This window comes from Rhea pennata, chromosome 2 (genome assembly GCF_028389875.1).
Source record: "Rhea pennata isolate bPtePen1 chromosome 2, bPtePen1.pri, whole genome shotgun sequence".
In the NCBI taxonomy this organism is placed as follows: Eukaryota; Metazoa; Chordata; class Aves; order Rheiformes; family Rheidae; genus Rhea; species Rhea pennata.
In genome coordinates, this window is record NC_084664.1 from 135533438 (window position 1) to 135553743 (window position 20306).

Sequence of the window (20306 nt, forward strand, 5' to 3'; positions counted from 1 at the left end):
GATCTTTATGTAAGCAGTAGTGTAGGAGTATGTGAGGTGAGAACGGAGTTGCATAGTTTGTGTATTTGAAGCCTGCTGACTTCTCTCCCACATAGTTAAAATGTGATTAATGAAAGGCTTGCATAACTCGCGTTACTGAAACGGGAAGAAAATCAGATTGGATGTGTGTGTGGCTGTTTGCAAGGTATAGTCAGCTGAGAAATGTGGAGAGGGCTAAACATTGGGTGTGTTGGGCCAGGAGCTGAGTGGTATAACTGGGGTCAGAGATGTTTCCTGCCTGACAGATTCCTCTCTCTGTGAGAGAGTCAACTAACAAGGAGCATCTTCCTATTAAGCAACCTCAGGAATTTGCTTCACCCACGGTAGGAAAGATCAGAACTACGTACTGCAGACCTGTCTACTGTGAAGGAGTCGGGGAGACCTTAAATTCCAAGTTGCATCCTCTCCATCTTCTTTCCTCTCCTCAAACTTCTGTGATGCAGTATGAAGCTCATTTCCTATTTAATGAGTTTGAGCAAATAGTTGGTGTAACAAGAACTGTGGTTTCCAAAGTTCTATTTAAAAACTGCAGCTACTTCCAGCTGCAGGCTTAATTATGTAGTCACTCTTGGGCCTGCCTTAATGATATCTTTTTACATGTACATGTCCCACCCAATTTTAACAGAGTAGCTGCTTAAACAGTTGATGGCATATGAACTGTGACTGGAAGCATCTTTTCATAATGAACGTCTTTATTTTACTGAGAAATTTTCTGAGACTTTTCGAGGGTGACCTATACTATAATTATTTCCCTGCAATCTTGGACATAAAGTTCAGCCTTTATTTAGGTAATGTTCTGAAATTATAACTTCAAATTGTACAGCATAAAAAAAAAGCACATTGGAGATGCTCTATATTTTCTTCAAAATTTGTTTACCATTGTCAGTGAAACTAGTAAAGCACTAGATCATCGCTTAGGTATCATTGGTCTGTTTTTGTTTTGAGATGGAATAATTACTTGTTGCCATGATTTATAGAAAGCAGAAGTGTAACATTCTGAACTGAAATAGGAGTTTCCCTTAACACCATATATTATTATTATAGTGTTTTCCCTCGATATTGTAAAGAAGCTTGTTGTAGCAAGCTGAAGAGAATTTTTAAGCATTATTAGGAGTTGTCTTGTGAGCAGAGAGAACAGAAGATGCTCAAAGGCAGATGCTTTGGTAAAATTTAGCAGGTGCATGACACTTCTACCAAATAATTTATTCCCTTTCAACATGTGAACGGGATTGAAGAGCTTTCCTGTGTTGTATAGCAATTTTGCTACTCCACCCTAGGCTTTCTGAGGTCCCTTTTCCCATGCTCTTAGCATACTATGAGTCCAGGTGTGGTGCTATCAGGAAGCAGGAACTAATATTAAACAGACTGTCTTCCTTAATAGGATGCCAAGGAACATGTTCCAGGTAGCATTCAGAAACCAGTGCTTGAAATGTCACATTTGCTTGGAAGCTACTGTCTGTGCTGTGAATAAGAAGGAAACCTGAAAATAGCATTGGTACTGGAGTACTGGTGAGCTCCTCTTTTTGAGTTTCCCCCCACTGTTTATAAACTAAAGCCAGACAGGTGGAAGACAGGAGCTCTTTCTGAGGTTTAACTGGCCATAGGACAGCAGACCAGGAAAGTCCATCTCTTGGAATCTGCAAGTTGGGATGAGTGTCTTCCTTTTCTAGACAGACAGAAGTTACTAGAGAGACTATCCAGAATTGTGTGGCCTGTGAATGTCAGAGCAGGTGGTCTTAATGGTTTCTTGTGATTTTAAAATCTAAGAATTCTCACACATACCAGTTGTTGTATTTTGAATTGTGTAGGAGGGTATTTTTTGGTAGAATGGGAGCATGAAATCAGGCAGGAATGGAGCATGTGGTAGCCAGTCTGTGCAATGGAAATGATTGCCCAGTATGGAAAAGAAAAAAAAAGGGGGGGGGGGGAGTATCTCTCCTTTTGCAGAGACGGAACAAGAAAAATATCTACTATCTAAAACTGAGAAAGTCTAATTCTTTCCTGAACTTAAGAGTATCATAGGGCAGTGAAGAGAATGTGCAATTTGTTGCCTTAGCTGAAAGGAATGGATTTTGTCCAAACTTGATTCTGGGGTAAATGACTTGCTTTATTTTTGGCTGTAATAGCAGAGGGTTGATGGTAAAGAGGAAAAATGAAATCTAAAGCTTCCGGTGTTTAGTGCCTAAGTGTTCCTGAATGTCTGTGTGACATGTGCATGTGTCTGCTCTAAAGACACCTTGAGAAAGACCCACAAAGTGTCAGGTATGCATTTTAAGCATGATCCACAAAGTTTCTGACAGCAGGGCATATCATAGCGGATTGCTGTTACTTCTTTACAACCCTGTTCAGTACACTTTTCTCAAACAGTGTATTCTGTAGAAAACAGTGCATCTCACATGGCTCTTGCAATTGCTGGAGAGCCAAGCAAAGTGCTTTGGTGGGTTGGGCATTACAACCAGTACATGTATTTAGGAAGGGCAAGGATACTTGCTGGAGATGTGGAGACCTGAGGATTTGACAGGGGCAGAGGATAAAAGGAGAGCTCTTGGGCAGTGTTTGGGATGGTTTTGGCAAACATCAGAGTACAAGAGAGGATATTGCGAAGATGAGTTGGACATGATCTGGGTTTCGGGGTTTTTTTTAGTTGAATTTATGTCAATCAAAGAAGAGTTTGCATGCTAAAGTTTTTGTTAAGTGTCATTTTGTTAAATGGATTAAGCTTACAGCTATAGGAATGACTGACTGAGTAGTGAGTGGGAGAAGGGTAAATTGACGGAGTTAAAATCTCTGTATCTGAAAGTATGATACCTAATTACTTACTAGCGATGAACAAGACTTGGCTTCAGATTGCTATAGGTTAGCATGATGCTGATCTTTTGGCATATGAAAATTCACTTTTGTCCTGATACCTTGCAAAACCTGATAGCTACTTTGTTTGTTCATAGCTTTCTTCTATCTAAAAATCAAAATAGCCATTGCTGAATAATCAGAATTACATTGCTGTGGTGCTTGTATTCAAGCATTGTTGTTTTGTTTTATTTGTTTTCTTTTTTCCTTTATTATTAAGTGCTCACATTACAGAGTGAATATTGTTCAGCATTAAAACTTGCTTAATTGCATTTTTAAATATCAAAATGTCTGGAAAAACGAGCAGTAATAGGAATAAATTCCTTACTGTGAAGTTTCCCTTATTATTCATGCAGTAAATATGATTTAAGAAAACTACATGTGTTTTGCAGGAGAAGCTGTAGAAGGCCTTCGAGAGAGCGATTATCTTCTGATTCATTCATGCCGACAGTGGACAACAATTACAGCTCACAGTCTGGAGGAAGGTCACTACGTCATAGGGCCAAAGATAGAAATCCCTGTACATTATGCAGGTAAAGCTATTGTTAACCTGAGAAGTTCAAAGAGAATGAATTGCCTACCAATTATGTTGATCACTTTATTTGACAGAGAGAAGCTAAGTGTCTGTCAGGTGACTGTGATTTAACTTTTTAATAATGTCATAAAGCATGAGAGACACTGACTTACTCTCAGAGCTACATATATCTCATTGGGCAGCACATTGACAGAACACATGGCTACACAAAAGGTCCTTTTAATTCCAGTATAACTAATTGCATGTATTTTTCATCTGTGATGTTGGTAACAAAAGTATGAAAGTTTGAAAATACGATAAAGCGTTCAGTCAAAGATTGAATGGATTTTCCATTTCTCTGCACACGTGAGTTGGAGGGCATTTTTTAATATTTCCGTGTTAAAAGTCAGAGACCATTCATGATAATACTGAAGCTGAGTATTAGCTACTGAGAGGCTAGTGCTTCTCTGTAATTTCTTGTCACTGACTTCCTTTTTGGATGATGCAGTGTTACTGTTGTTCCATATAGATACAGTGCAACTAATCAGTACTTATTATGCAATTTCAAATTAGTTTTACTTTCCGAAGAAATTATTCTAAATGATGTTTCCTACCACTTGATATTATTTTTCACAAATAAGAGACTATATTATAAGTGGGAAGTAGTTATCTAACTGCAGTAAGATACAAAAATTTACAGAGCTGGGAAGTGTTAGCTGAAGGAATCATCTGGAAAGAAATTGGACTTAGTACCATGCTTTTACTCACTTTTTGATATAGCCAATTTTTAAATGAGTAATTTAGTAATCTATTATTAGCTCTTACTATCTCATTTAAAATGTTGGTATAGTAAGAAAGTGCTTAGTTGCATAAGAGCCAACTGAAATTTTTAGATTTAACCACATCAGTGCTGTAGCTGCAGTGATGCATCATGTTTCAGTGACAGAACTTACTTCAGTTGCCTTGTTATGTACCATTTCTCCTTAGCATTGACTTCTGAAAGGTTGATTCGTTTAAAGCCATGTTTAAAAGCTTCACACTCATGGCATGTAGTGTCCTAACGTACGTTTCATTAAAAACTTCTGAATTTAACTTTCCTATTATAAACAACTTCTAGTGCTTAAGTTTAGTAACAGCTTTCTTTTTTTTCCTTCTTTTTCTACCTCCTGACTGCTTAAGCTTCAGATAAGTACCTCACTTTCTATAAAGTGTATGGCACAGGTCAAAATCCTCACCTGTGATTCCTGGAAGAAGGAGAACAGGAATTATTTGTGTGAAAGATGATCGGACTCTTGAACAAGAGTTTAGTCCGTCTTGGATCCTAGTTTGTGAAGAACTTGGAAAAAAAAGATCTGCTAAGCAGGCTTACCTGCTCTTCATTCTTCATTTATTTGTGGCTTATTTATGTAGATATTGGCAAAACAAAATCTAATCTCATTGGACTACCCCTAAGATGCACATTTTGCTTTCAAATAGCCTCCAGAAGGTTCTTTTCCATAAACCCCTCACTAATGAGACGAAAAGACAGGAAAATTCAGAAATTGCCATTTAGCAGGGATACTTGTTAAACGTATGATGGATTCTGACACTGCCAAAGAAGCTTCGCAAAAATGCTTAATGCTAGCTTGCAATATCAACCTGTGTGGTATTATTGTGTTACGGGTCTTAGAGTAACAAGAGAAGTGTGTGGGCATATGAAGGTTAGTTGTTAGAGCACTAAGGTCTAAATGTTAGCACCCACACACTAAATGTATTTAGAGACATCTTCCTTATCCTAAAGATAAATTTATGCTGCAGTTGACTGCCATACAGAGACTTTGAAGTTAACACTCAGTGAGCTTTACACACAGCTCTGCACTATGTGGTGTGCTGCTGAGTTACTGCTTTTGGGATCCAAAAGCTCTGCAGTATAGAGGCAGAGTTTAATGTAGCTCCTTAAAATGACTTATTAAGTTGGGTATTATCCTTGATGCAGTTATGCTTCTAGTTCTGGAACCAGCTTGGCTGTCTGCTCTGCTCTGCAGTAAGTTGGAGAAAGGCTGGAAGATGAGAGCGTTCTAGGATCATTGGTCTTCCTGAGGAGGAAGTGTTGTTTACTGGTGGGTAGGGTCTTCAGCTGGTGATAGCCTTGTGGGCTCACTGGTGCAGCCCCTTGTTTGCATGCAACAACTTTGTCTTTTACAAAAAACACAATTGAAGCAGTTGGCAGACTGCTTTTATGGGGTACAACCATTAAGTTTTTGGTTTTAGAGCAGGGATTTTATGTCCTTGTAAGAAAATAGTTCTAAATTGTATTGCTGTATAATTTTAGGGTTATACGACTCAGCTGATGCTGTGAGCTCAAGCTTCTGTTGAGTAAGACATGTAGTGTGAACACCCACTGTTTAAACTACCTACCAGAAAAATGCTCAGACGTTGAATGTAAAATGTCATTTAAAATGACTTTCCAAGCTTGTTTCTACTTTAACAGAGTAACTCTTTACTATCATCATTACCCTAGCAAAACTGTGATGTGGCGGACTGCAGAATGGTTTTAGTTGCAGTTATGGAGCAGAAAGGGAAGTTGAAAATAATTTCATTCTCCTGAGAGTGTGAATATAAGTACCACAAAGTCATCACTCACATATGTAAATACTACTATATAGTAAATCCTATTTAGCTACTTGCCAAATCAGGTTTTAGTGTGGTTATTAAACCTAAATATCAATAAAGCATTATTAAAGAAGGAAAAGGCTGTATTTCATTTAAACGAAATCTCCTTAATGGAACTTCTATGTTCTGCTGTCCTGCTGATGGTACTTTCCTGACTGGGAAGCTGCTATAGTCATTTGCTTTTGGGGATGCTTCGTGCTATTGTTGTCAAGAAACAGTCATGACAGCTGTTAATCTGAGCATTCCCTCTTGAATACTCTTTCCAGTCTGCTTCTCTTTAGAGTAAATGCTAAAGTTAATATAGCATCTAGTTCAATTTTCATGTAATTAAAACCAAATGGCTAATGTGTTTCCAGCTCCTAAAACAGAGGAGGTTTTCATGTGCATACAGAATGAAGACTAGATCAGAATTACTACCCTGGAAGTGTCCAGGCTTGGTATAGGAGAGCAGACTTCATGATAGTCCAAGATACACCATTATAGCTTGCAGATATTGCTGTGATTTCCTTTCTTTTGATACCTATAATTCACACTTGATGCTTAAAGAGAAAGCAGTTTAGACCTTGTTACAAGCTAGCTTTATATAGTTCCTGGTACTATGATGTTCCTAGTGCTAGATTAATACTCTAAACAAAAAATGTGTGCCATCTCTATTATCCAGCCGATGACAAATGTTACCACTGCTTTTGGCTTAGGCAGGGCTGTATATCTTCACCTTGGCAAATGCATAGTGTAGTAACCGCTGGAAAATAGTGATCTGAATTTGGAATACAGGAGGCATTTTGATATTTTGCATTAGACTTCACTATGATGCTTCTTGTCACAATGAATGCCTCTTTCTTCTATGCAGAGGAGGCTGTGGGGAAAGATTTGCAACACAGGTATTCACAACCACTTCTCAAATGTACACCTGCAAACTGAAAGTGATCTGAAGCCACTGCATGGAGGCTTGAATGCCATGGTCCTCAGATGTTGTCTGGCCCAAGTGTTATGTCTGTCCCAAGGGCTATGCAGCTCGAAATTACTAAAACAGTTTTGGGGGTTTTATCAGCTTAAGTCACAGATGTCTCCTGCTCTGAACCTCAGCTCTTCTGAGTCAGACTGATGTGCTATGGGCCACAGTTAGTTGTGTGTGTGGATTACTGCTTTGAGAGTTTATAGAATTGGATGTGGTTGCTTAAAACTTGCTGTATGGGAAAAGCAGTGCAGAAGGCTGTAGAATGAATTGCGTGTGTGTGTGCTCTCATGTGTCCAATGTAATCTTTTTGTGACAGGCCATGCTGTTGTTGATGAGTGTATGCAGTGGAAGAAAAACTTTCTGAGAGGAGTTGGAGGCGACTAGGTTATTTTGCTTAAAACATTCGCTAGCATATTCAATGAGATCATAAACCCCTAAAAGCAATCGTAAGGGTCTTGTTATCTCTGTTGTTGCAACTGACGGTCCATTTGCTGTTCTGTCCTATTTGCTACAGGGTTTTTCCTCCCTCTGAAAGCAAGAACTCCTTTCTTGAGGTTATGTTAAATCAAACAAAAATGCACACACAAAATTCCCATTTTTTAAGCTTCTAATCAGCTTTCTCCAGGTTTAAGAGGGAATTACCTTCTGCATCAGTGCTGCTATCTTTGGGTTCCTACAAGGTAGCTACTAAAGAAAATGCCTCTGTAAGAAATTAGAAAGTAACACCCTGTTCCAGGGTGTGCCACACTGTAATATATCCGGGGTGTTGGAAATACTCTTCCTGTGACCTCATGCCTCCCAGCCACAGAGTGAAGGTGTACAATTACTAACACGGAGCAATTGCTTGTCTGATTGCTTAACTAAGTATATTGATAGCTTTCCTAATGTCTTTTTAAATGAAGAAATATAAAACCTTGTGATGTGAACCTTTCCCAGGTGGGGCAGCTTGTGGGAATGAGTCAGATATCCCTTCTCTGATTTTAGAACTAGTGTACAATGAACATCCTACTGAAACCTGTTTCTACTGGTTTGATCTGTTAATCATGGAGCAGTGCCTGATAGGCCTGTTCCCTTATTGCATCCTGTTAACAGGGAGGAAGACGCTGTCTGCAGGTCTTCTCAAGAGTGAACTTGTCTTTTCAGTTGTGGCTCTGGAGATCCTGGAGGTTTTGCAACATGCAGCTTCAGAAGTTTCTCTCATATCTGGAGACATACCTGCCTCTAAGATGCAATTTTGAACTTCCAGCAGGTGTACTACTGCCTGCTCTGGGATAGTTAAAGCCTGGACACTAGGAATGTAGAGTACTGAAGTATGGTGCAAATTGGCCATCTCTTAGTTGTCTTGAGATGTTGACAGCGGCTACTGCTACCAAGTACCTGTCCTGAGTCTGTTTCATCCTTGATCTGGAAAAGCTTGAATTTGAATTTGATGATACTGGGCACTGCTAGCTGTTTACTAATACATTTGATCTTCTTTAGGTATGCTCTGTGGCTCTCTTCATGGCTTTGGAGGGAGGAGTGAAAATCAGATTAGTCTTTGATCGACAGTTTTATACTATCCGTTGCCGACTTGTATCACTTTGGGGGCAGGGGCACTTTCATGCCTAACTTCATTTTAGCCTTGTCCCTCCCTGAAGTCTGTAACTTAAATGTTGTCTACTCTCTGTGCTAGATAGTGTTGGGCCAGATGCCCTTTTACTGAGCTTTGCCTCACTAGAAATAGAAGATGGAGGCAGGGAAAGCTAAACCCATTCTTTTGTGTAACTGGAGTAGTACAGCTCTAATGTAGTAATTTTTAGGTTCAAAGAGGTGGGTGAGATCTGAAACAGGGAGGGACACTACTTAGGGGTATGGAGCTGATTTAGGTGATCCTTTCCAGCAAACAGATACACCACTCCCAGATATGAGACATGTTCTGCATTTGAATGTGTGTTTTGCTTTGAACTTAGCCTGGCAGTGAACTATCACATAGTTCTCCTGGAGCTCTTGTCCTATAAGTTGAATACAACTTCAGAGAACAGGGCCTGAATTCAGGCTTCTAAAAAAGGCAGGCTGTTGTGTGTGTGGTAGTGGTGGTGGGGAGTGTTAAATGATTAATGAATGCATGTCCTCAAAAGAAAAGCAAAACAAAAAACAACCCATACTTTTAACCCTGTGATACTCAAAGTTTTTCTCTTTCAAAAGACTCTGTTTGATAACCTGGAAAGAATTGCAGGTTTAAAAGCTTTTCTTTGCAGGTACCACTAATAAAGCATTGCCACTAGCATATGATCTTCAAACTTTTGAAAGAGAAATGACTTTTCTAACTCCAAATACTTGATTGTGTGAAATTGCCTCAGGATTGTCACCTTTTTCTCCCCAGAAGCAAATAGAAGAAAGAATATTTGCAGAGTGAGAGAGCACTTGCATTTGTGAGAAGTGCTTGGCTTTTTAGTTAACAAGAGAGACCAGTAATCTCCTGAAACACTTGTAATTCCCCGTGTAGAGTCATTCAATGTATTTTCTGTCAGGGAAATGATTAGATCTTAAAAGATATTTACCTGCTTGTTTCTTTGTTTAACTGCTCCCTTTTTCCTGCCAAACACTACATTTTTCTGTTCTAGGGAATCAAGACTGTAATCTAGCAACTGTTTTCATATTCTTGGGTTTTTCAAACCTCTCACTGAGAGGTAATGGATGAATTACTCTTCCATATGTGTATTGAAGTGAGGTAGGTTGGTTGGTTTGTTTGTTTTTCACATGGGCTTACCTTTAACAGCTGATACCAGTCTTCCCAATGTTCCCATCCATTTATGTTATTCCTTTGTTTCTCTGCCAATTCAAACTTTGGCAAATCTCTCCATTGACCTACAGTTCAATATTAAGTCGCAGCACTAAAATGCAAATACTGAAGACATATAGAAAACTGCTTTTGCTTCTGTGGGATGATGTTCTTCCAATTCCTTCACTTTTTTCCCACCATTACCCAGTTCCATGAAGCAGCAGCTTTTTACATAAGGTTAATGAAATATTTCTGCTTTGTCTGATACCCAGGATTGAAGCATTTCTCTTTTATTTCACATTTTGTTTTAGACCTTTTGAGGAACTCACATTTTTCTATTTGCTTGCTTACTCACTTGCTTCTTTTTTTGTTGTTGTTGCTGAATTGTAGTTTGTCCTGAGCTGAAAGAGTTTGCTCTGAGCGTATACTGTACTCGCTTTCTTGTATCATGCACTGACAGCTTCCCAGAATGCAAACTATGGATCAGAAATACCTTTTCTGTGTGGGGAGATGATTCAAATTTAGCTTCCAGTGAGACATCAGTGTGCAATTCTACATAAGGTTGTGCTGCTGAGAATGTCTTGCAGTACTCTCAATGTGGGATCTGTGGAGTTGGGGCAGACTTCTTGTGCAGTGTCCAGTTTCCTTAAAGTTACCATCCTCATATATTAGAATTAACAAACTGTGAGACTCCTTCTCTCTTTTTGTATGCATGTATGTACAGAAAAGTCTGTGAGAGAATTCTGGATTCTCTCACCCACAGAGTTTGTAGAATTTTCTTGACTTTCAGTTTGCTGGCTGAAACTATCGAAGTTCATATCCAGCCTTCTGTTAAAACTCCATTTAATTCTGTGTTAGTTCTCATTTGCCTTCCAGTCTTGATGGCTGGCCCAGTTCAAACATCCCAAATTGCTGTAGAATTTGCAGCTGTCAAAGGGTTGCTGCTCTTTGGCATAATCAGTATGGCAGGGTCAATTCACAGGATATTATTTTTGTAAGATTCTGCAATACAATCAGACTCTTCCACTACAACTGGCAAAGAGAGAATATCTGATTTTTTTTTTTCTATTTCACTTTTTAGCATGGAAGAGTTGGTGGTTTGTAGACACAAGTTGTAATATGAAATTTGATTTGTTTAATGGGATTTGCGTGGTGTTTTAAAGTGAACAAAAGCTGGTGTTTTTCAATACAGTCTCAGCAATGTACTCTGGAGAGGAGAAAGAGGTGCATGATTTTAGATACAGACATCTTGTTCTCCTATTTTGACTTCAGCATGAGTGTAATGTTACCCTTCTTTAGAAGGGGTAAGAAGACTTGCCTCAGCATTGCACTTCCTGTGTTCTCTGCCCTTTTATTTGGGAAGAGGGAAAGGAAGTAGGAGAAGAGAGTAAACCTTGTAGCTTTTATGACTGATGAACCAAAGTGTCAATTGTCCTTCTCATACTACCCTGGTTTTTCCTTGTTACTCTAGGTCTGCAAATTTACTACTTGCTGAAATTCAGCTATAATCTTACAATCATTCACCATAAAAACTTTTTTGAGATCTCTGTGGGCAGCAAAGAAGCTGACAGGAGATGTATCAGCTAGGAGAGAACTAGAGAGGTTTGTATGGAAGAAATTAACTGGGGAGGATGACTTTTTAAAAGATTACAGTTGAGGAAAGCAGCTAGGAAACTGTTTTCCTGAAGACTGGGAGATGGGCTAAATCACAAAGGATTTGCTCAGTGTTGCTTGAATGACTTTGCCTAGCTCTTGGCGGCTACAGTGCTCCACCATAGCGCTGTGAAGTAGTAACCATCATGTGAATGAGCCAGAAAGACTTAAGTGCTTGAGAGAAGGATCTAAAAGCTGCCTAACTTAACTACTGGGAAGGAAAAGGCTAATTTACTGTGGGAATTTGAGCAGTATTAGGGCTGCACATGAGGTTCCAGTCCAATCCCACATTTCTGGCCACTTGAGACTGCCCTAAGTACTTAGCTGAGAGGTAAACAGGAATAAGGCCCCTCCTTTCCCAAGAGGAAGATGTTCTCTTGTTCTGTGAGATATAACTTCAGGATTTAAAAGCTAGACGTACATGAACTCTACTGCACACCTAGCTGTTAAGCGCTTGCTGGTGAGGTTGGGATAGTGACCAGTGTTTCAATCGTTGCTTAGTTTCCATGCACAAAGCCAGAAGTGGAGATACATCCGTGAAGCAAAAGCCAACGTTTTCTGCAAAATGCTCCTTTTCTGGTTCCTGGTTGTGAGATAGGTGGAAGAATTGCCCATTTTTATGGATTGCCAGGAGAACTATGGATAAACTAAGCATGAAGCTGCTGTGCACTGTCCTATCTGAAGTGGATGTTTGGGCAGTTGGAAAACAGTACTGGCAAAAAACTTGAAGGCTAGTAGAAGCTCAGAGAGGGTCTCTTAGCCTGTAGACTGTAACTTGAAGTCTCTAACTTTAGTGTTTTCCTAATGTGGAAGTGGTGTATTTATATGTATGCATGCATGTTAGACACATGTATAAATGTGTATTTATGTATATATTTGTATACCTGTATTTGCGTATATATTTATATGTACATTTGATATACATCTAACATATATTTAAATTTACCTATAAATGCATGTGTATATACACATATAAATATATATGTTTAATATATATATTATATAATATATATTTTATATTAAAAATATATATTTTTTAATCTCATCTATCTGTCCTCAGAGCTGAACGTTGGTAGGAGAATAATAGAAGGTAATTGTAAAGATCGTGGTTGCTGTTTAATTGGCAAAAAATGTATGCCTGGTTTCTTATGCAAAATTTAAGGAAGAATTTTTACAAAATCTGTTTTAGTGGAACACAGGTGTATTTTTGGTTGATAATTCATACCGATAATATTTTTTTAATCTCTTAATTAACTCTGGTACATAAAGTTAAATTTTCTATTTTTGAATGAACAGTGTATCAGGTGCAAAAGAAAGCATGTGTGGCTTTGTGACTTTTATTAAAAATAAAGAAGAATATTAGAGCCAACAATTTGACTACTCTGTAATTTATACTCTTAATTGAACTGTAGTGCATGCTAGTAGCAGATACAGGTTGCTGCAGAAAAGTACTTTAAACCTTAAAATTTAGGGGATTTTGGTGTGATTTATTGCATATAGTTCCTCTTCTGCTTCATTTGGCTGTCTCTTCTGCTTTTAGTTTCAGGTTTTTTTTAGTGTCTTGAGTTCATCCCTTCTTTTACTCTTACTGAAGTTCTGATCTGGTCAGGGGTCTAAATCAGCATGGGAGTTTGAGAGGGAAGAAATTGCCATTGGCAGCCTAGGATTAGTCTTGGAAATCTGTTTTAGACTGACTGTGTCTGTTTTTGCGTCTCAGGATTGGACAGGGATCTGTTGTAACTGACCTAACATGGCAAATATGGCAAGAACTATAGATGCACCTTTTTTCCTTCTTTAAAAATATAGCCCAGCTAGTAGAAATCTGCAGGATTTTTGATATTTTCTATGTATTTTTATGGTGAGGTGGAACTGCAGAGAAATCTGTTGTGCAGGATGATGTCACCTTGTGAATTTTCGGATGCCCAAGCAGACATTTTTTCCCTGGAGCCAGTATTTGCTGTTCAAAACAACAGACGGGAAGTGTGGTAGGAATTCTTCGGTCAGCATTCTCCCCATGGAAACGAGAACACTTCGCGTCTGGGAACGAAAGCTGGACACGTCAGCGTCGCCTATTAAAGCAGCTGACGTCACGGGTGTCTTAAACATTGACTGAACTAGTGTAGCAGTCGATGCCAACAGGAAAATAAAACCATGCTATTTAAGCCATGTATAGCTGTTTAAATGGAGAATATAATTTGTGTGTTTAATTTAGCCTGTGATCCAAGACACAGGCTGTGTCAAGGAAAGACACTTCTGTGAGCTTTAATACTTCTAGGAGTGAAAAAACAGCTCTTTTTTTTTCTCTGTCACAAACTATTGTGCAGAGATTTGCTGTTCTCAGCTGGCAGAGATTAACTTGTTTTGGGGTGATGGGGCTGGGAGAGGGGAGGCACTGTTAACACGAATGCATTTTATTGAAAGTGAGTATGTTTAACTGGGCAGGAAAAATATGGGTATTTACCCTCTCATTCTGAAAGACCTGAGCTTTAAAGGGAAACAGAAGCTTGTTATCTTTATTTTCATCACAGCTCTATGTAGACAGTACTCTATTGCTTCCACTCATTCTCTTTACTGCAGATGAGAATCCAACTTTTCTTTTGAACCAGAATGTCCTCTTTGATCCCAAAGGCAGGCAGAGCAGGAGCAAAGGAGGAAACACAGCATACACGTACATGCCTCACGTAGTCTTTCATGGATGTCCTCAAACTAGGAACACTTGGCTAGTGAACCACCTGTCACAAGCTAAGACACTAACAGATGCTGCTGTCATCTTGGATGGTTGATACCCATGTAGAATAAGAAAGAAGTTCTTAAGTCTTGCTGCTGGTATGTTTTTGGGGGAGTCACCCTCACAGCACTCTGTTCAAATATTTGCCACTAGTTCAGCCTTTGCCAGTGCTGCCTGTATTGCAGTAGACAGGGAATAGCCAAGGCTGGCTGGCTGTGTTTGTACAACTGGAACAGTTCAGGTCGCAGTGTTCACCTGATCTCTCTTTCGGCATATGCGTGGACCTGCTCATCACGCCCTGCTTTTGTCACAATACCTGCACATACACACACACACACACAAAAGGAAGAGAAATAGATGATTAGGATGCACAAGCATGTCTGAAGATTTTGACCAAAATAATGGGAAGTGAGTTTGTCTTGTTCTGACAGAAGAATAGATTATTATTATTATTATTATTATTACATTAGTAATCTTTTGACTGTGGCCAAGTGTGTGTGAGATGCATACCTATGGGCAAGAAAGGTTGTTCGGCAGGAAGCGGTGGTTGGGGCAAGCTATCTCTGAGAAGATGCTGCATGAGCCTCTGCCTTTCCAAACTCAAAAATAAAGGCTGTGTAGGCCAAGTGTGATTTGTTTAAAGCTTGGCAAGAAAAGTAAAACCATGATGAGATGATACACAGGACTGGTTTTGAAATCCACTTGTTTGGCTACTGTGTCTCTGTTAACTTGCTTAATTGCCAGGGTTCAAAAGTGGTGGTGGTGGGGAAGCAGATTTAGACATTTGTTACACAAATGGCCATGCCTGAAAAGAAGACAAAGTAATGCTGTGTTTTTAAGACTTGTGTGTGGCTGAATTGCGAGATCCTTTTGAGTATGACTTGGAAACTCAGCACCAGCCTTTGGGAAGGATGTGTTGCTCAGAGACAGTAGAGCAGAAATGTTACAGCATATTGTATGGTGCATGATTGTGTTGGCAGCAGGTTGAGGGGGGTGATCCTGCCCCTCTACTCAGCCCTGGGAAGGCCTCATCTCAAGTACTGCGTCCAGTTCTGGGCTCCCCAGGACAAGAGAGACATGGAGCTACTGGAGAGAGTCCAGTGTAGGGCTACAAAGATGATCAGAGGGCTGGAGCACCTGCCCTATGAGGAATGGCTGCGAGAGCTGGGCCTCTTCAGCCTGGGGAAGAGAAGCCTGAGGGGGGATCTGATCAATGTGTACAAGTACCTGAAGGGAGGGTGTCAAGGGGACGGGGACAAACTCTTTTCAGTTGTCCCATGTGACAGGACAAGAGGCAATGGGCAGAAAGTGAAGCACAGGAAGTTCCACCTGACCGTGAGGGGGAATTTCTTCGCTGTGAGAGTGACGGAGCTCTGGAGCAGGTTGCCCAGAGAGGTTGTGGAGTCTCCTTCTCTGGAGATCTTCAAGGCCTGCCTGGACGCAAGCTTGTCTAACCTGCTCTAGGTGACCCTGCTGAGCAGGGAGGTTGGACTAGATGATCTCCAGAGGTCCGTTCCAACCTTACTGACTCTATGATGAGAAACTCTATGAGTAGAAATTGGAATTATGGTATGGTAGTAAATCAACTCTAATCTTCTCTAGACATGATTGGGATGTGAGATGGGAGAGATGATAATTATGTGTAACTTCTCACGGTATCAAATTTTTCTCGTGAAGTGCTTTCATATCTTCTAGGAGGACAGTTGCTATAGAAACATAGTATGTGAATTTAGACAAACTTACTGAATAAAATTTTATGGAGAACTTGAATTTGACTTTAGAGATGGTGTTGTCTTAAAACAGTATGTAAATTGAAGAAATTCTGATGTTTATAATAAGACTGACCTAGTGTGCTTATTTTCCTATCTGGAAAAACTGCTTTTCTGTACTCTGAAAAAGAGACTTAGAGATGCACTTGAAATCCTGTTTTTCTTTTTCCCCAGCCCAGCAAGCTAAAGGCAGTAGTAAAGATGCACAGCATGGACCCAAAGGTCTGCCAAAGCTGTTCTAGATACCTGTAGGGTGAGCACAGATGTGCATGAACCACCTTCCTGAGCCAGGAGCACAGGCTTCTTGATGGCAGCCAAGCTTGGCTGATCTTGTCAGCATCTACTCGTGTAGATGGTGGGTGGTGAGGCGAGCAGCAGGGGGGATGTCACAGCAATGCTTAGAGGCAGAGGGACATGCTGGGGTGGGGAGGGGGGGGGCGAAATAAAAGAGACAACAGCAGCAGTCTGCCTGGGTGGCAGTGGAGGGCAGGAAAAGGAAGAGGTGGTATGGCTGAGGCTACATTATGGGATGTTGGGAAATGCCTGTCCACAAGGACAAGGTGCTCTGCCAACCCTGTTTCAGGATCATGGCTCTCATTTCTCACCTGCAACTCTTCCAGAACAACTGAGTGGTTATAAATACTACGATGCTTGGGAAACTTTCTGGTATCCTTTTAACAAAAATTTAAACTGTATTTCTGGTTAAAACTGTAACGATTAGAATTAGGCTTGTCTAGAAGAAAGAGACATATGGCAAACAACTGGCCCTTTTTAATGAGCCTCCCACTCAGCAGTTGGCTGCTCATCCAGTTTGTGTGTGGCACAGTGTTAGAGCAGCATCTTAGTGCCAGAAAAAAAAAGCCTGCAACCTTTTGGTTGGCAAGGCAGGGGGAACAGGACAGGGGACACACATCATAATGTAGCTGTTAAAGAAGGACAAAGCATATCAGCTTCTTCAACAATTTATTACCAAAAATAAAAAACAAAAAAATGAAAAATGAAAAAAAATTTTCTAGAATCTAGTTTAGAGAGCTGGAAAGCATCCAGTTCTTCGCTTTTCAATGGTGGTTAGTTACCATACATACCTTTTTATGGCACATGAGGGTTTTTTTTTAATGATAAAAGTAACAATGTCTTCTGAAAGCCACGGTAGTCCAGAAGGCCAGTGAGTCCGGAAGGCAGCTGACCTATAGAATCATATTAAGTTTAGCTTCCACAAATACTTACCTGAAAATACTGTATTTGGTAGCCAGTAGGGCATTTGGAGAGTAGGTAGCACTGTTGGCCTTAACGCCTATGAGCTAATATGGTATGTAAAATTTCTGTTGACCAGTCTCTGCTGTCACTAATAGCTGTTACTGATCTAAAAGAAAATCGTTGCCAAGGTGTAGCTATGTAAGAAGTCATGCAAGTTAAAATGTACTTATTCATAACTTCCTCATTCAACCTTATGACTTCAAATGAATTTGTAATAAGGTCAGGCTGTCCTTCAACAGCTAACCTTGCCTGGTAAAGAATATTTTGTGCTATTGCTGTGACTTTTAGTATGGGATCTGATATTGATATTCAATATTCAGTTGTACTCAAATTACAGTAAGGTTTTTTTTTTTTTTTTTTTTTTTTTTAATAGTAAATGCAAGAATACCTTGCTCTGTGTCGTTGTGGTACTCACCTCTTCAAAAGCTCTGCTTTCTCGGAAAATGCTGTGGTGTTCTAGCTGTAATATAGTAACACTTCTCCCAGGTCCTCAGTGACCACTCTACAAGTGCAAAGTACTTTGCCACCCTCTGCTTGCAGTTTGGGACTACTCAGCCCTATGCTAAAAAGCCAGTGCTTGTTTTATAGACTGCTGCTTTGAGTGTTGTCACCACATGGTGGTTTAGTTGGATCATTTGTCACTATAAGAAAGAGGTTTGTTAAGTATCTCTACAGAGGAGAGAGGGGGCCTGTGTGGAATTGCTTGCAAGAAGAATGGGACGTATTGGGGTTCGCTTAGGGTCATTGCAGCAGCCGAACACAAGTAACATTTTGCTTGATAATGTGTTTGCTCTATTGTCTGATTAAAAAAAAAAAAAAACAAAAAAAACAAAAAAAAAAAAACCAACAAAAAAAAGCTTTCTGCTCTTTTAGAAGAGGATAGGAAGCAATTAGCAGCAAAGGCTGCATGTATCCAACTCTCTTGATAAGACACCAACTAGCTATTGTAATATAATCAAACTTCTCGTAAGTCCATCACGTTAGCAATGCAATTGTTTAACCAGCTTGGAAACCGAGGCTGCATACCGTTTCAGTCAGTACAAGGTCTAGTGACTGACAAACTGATTTGAAATGTCTGTGGAAGAGCTGTTCAGCTGACCAGCACAATCTGTTTCTTCTGTTTGTCTGCAGTCTGACGTATTTGCTTTTAACCTTGTGTGTCTAACAGTGCCTTTTGCATGTTACTAAGTTTTCCCTCTGCAGACTTTGCCGGGAAACGTGCCAGCTGAGTAAGTACATACAACCTTTTCTATTTCAAATTACTGATGACCAATTATAGCAGTACAATATGGAGAGGCAGAAGGGAAGATATTTGGCTGTGTAGGTATTTGCCAAGCCATTTTATCATATTAAGGTATAAGTAATAACCACTGTATAGGTACAAATACTAAATCTCACTTTGATTTCATTTCAAAAGTATCTGTATGCCAGAATGCAGACTGTTCCCAGGTAATTTTTTCTTTGTACACAATGAGTAAAAATCATTAAGCATCTCAGTGGGCAGAGTTTGGTGGCAGGAGGAGGGTTTTTGTGGGGGGGGGGAGTTACAATCTAATGGGAAAATAATGTTACTTAAAATGCAGCAAAGTCTTCTACTTAATTTTATAAATGTGGTTGAGTTAAAAGGTGTTCTTTGCTGCTGCTGGGATGCAGGTAGGGATTTTTCTCATTTGTTATTAAAAAAAATTGCATTGTAAAGAATAGAGGGAATACACAGTTTTATAGCAAGGTAAGTTAAGTAGGATGAATCAGGAGCTGGTAAGTCCTGCTGACTCCACAGTAAATGATAGAAAGTTTTAGTAATGACTAACTCTCTCCTAGCAGGGAACAATAAACTAGTAAGACTTATTTCTGTTGTCTTTGTCTAGTAAAGAGAAGAATAAATTTAAAGCAGCACAAAAACAGACTTTTAAGTTTTCTGCTTCTGTGATTACTCAATAAATGGCTGAAAGAAAACTACCTGGTATGCAGTTTTTAGTATAACTCTTCAGACTCTTGGAGCTAAAATGAAATACTGACCATTAATATCACAAAATTTACAGAGTGTAGAATGAAGTTATTTAGTTTTAGTTTAAAATAAAATAAAGCCAAATTTCTTTTCCTCAAGCTTTCAGAAATGAACCACAATATGAAGGCTTCTGAGAGGATTACTCTGACCAAATCCCCAAATCAACAGCAGTAAATATCTGCTACTTTTTGTGATACAAGGCTGTTTACCCTCCCAGGGTAATAAAATTTTCTGCGTTAAACAGCCATGATGTTCATAAGCTATGATGATTGGTAGGAGCTTTGCTGCATATAGATAGAGGCACTTTGAAGGGCTGTTTAGCTGATAAAATTGTTCCATCTTACCTATATCATAGGAACCAAATGTGTGTCTTATTTTGCCTGTTGCTTATATGTATGTGATGATGGTCAGGATTGATTATTTTAATTGTTTACGTTCATAGTCAGTCACAGTGATCTTTAGATGCATTTATAAAATGAAGCTGAGAAGAAGGTGAGAATTGCTGAATGACAGCAAATCTTGCTCTTCAGAATCTGAAGTGAAAATCTCAACTGTTGCATTTTGACCCGCAACACCTGAATAACACTTGATCATTTGATCCTCTTTGTAATTTAGTTGGATCAGTTTAAAGTAAACTCTTTTCAAAGGCTGATTTAAATGTTTGTGAAGCTCAAATTCTTGTATGTATAGCTATTTGGAAAACTAAAATATGAGATCCGATTGGTTAACATTTGCCCTAGGCTTTACTATCGACTTCAGAAGAAATCAGCAGTAGAAATAACTTGGATGTTTTTTGGCAGTTAAGGCTTTTGTTTGTTGTTTTCCTTTGTTGGAGGAATTATCTTGGGATTTGAGATAGAATACTTTGACTAGCATTACTAAAAATGTTGCCTACCCTCTGGGAGTTTTGTGTACTAAACAAACAAACAAAACTACTGTTGGGGGCAAAAAAGGAAAATGTGCTGGTATGTGAGGGATCACTAAAAGGAATAAAATGCACACTCTTAAATAATATTTTCACACATTTTCTGTGAAACTTTAATTAAAAAATAACCTCATGTGTGAATTTCTTACTTCTGGGGTCTATTAATTGTATGCAACCAAAACTTTATATTATTGT

The 20306-nt window shown here is 39.3% G+C and overlaps 1 protein-coding gene across 4 annotated transcripts in view; it reads left to right on the forward strand.

Moving 5' to 3' along the window:
* The window catches only part of GAREM1 (GRB2 associated regulator of MAPK1 subtype 1), a 108507-nt gene that overhangs the window by 22072 nt on the left and 66129 nt on the right, over window positions 1-20306 (forward strand). For 2 of the 4 annotated variants that reach the window (XM_062570413.1, XM_062570414.1), the window contains exon 2: window positions 3279-3419. The exons of 1 other annotated variant lie outside the window; for it this stretch is intronic. In XM_062570413.1, coding sequence (XP_062426397.1) covers window positions 3279-3419 — 141 coding nt within the window. Of the gene's footprint in view, window positions 1-3278; window positions 3420-20306 lie in introns of those variants that run through there. One more of the 4 variants, XM_062570416.1, reaches the window with a different exon arrangement.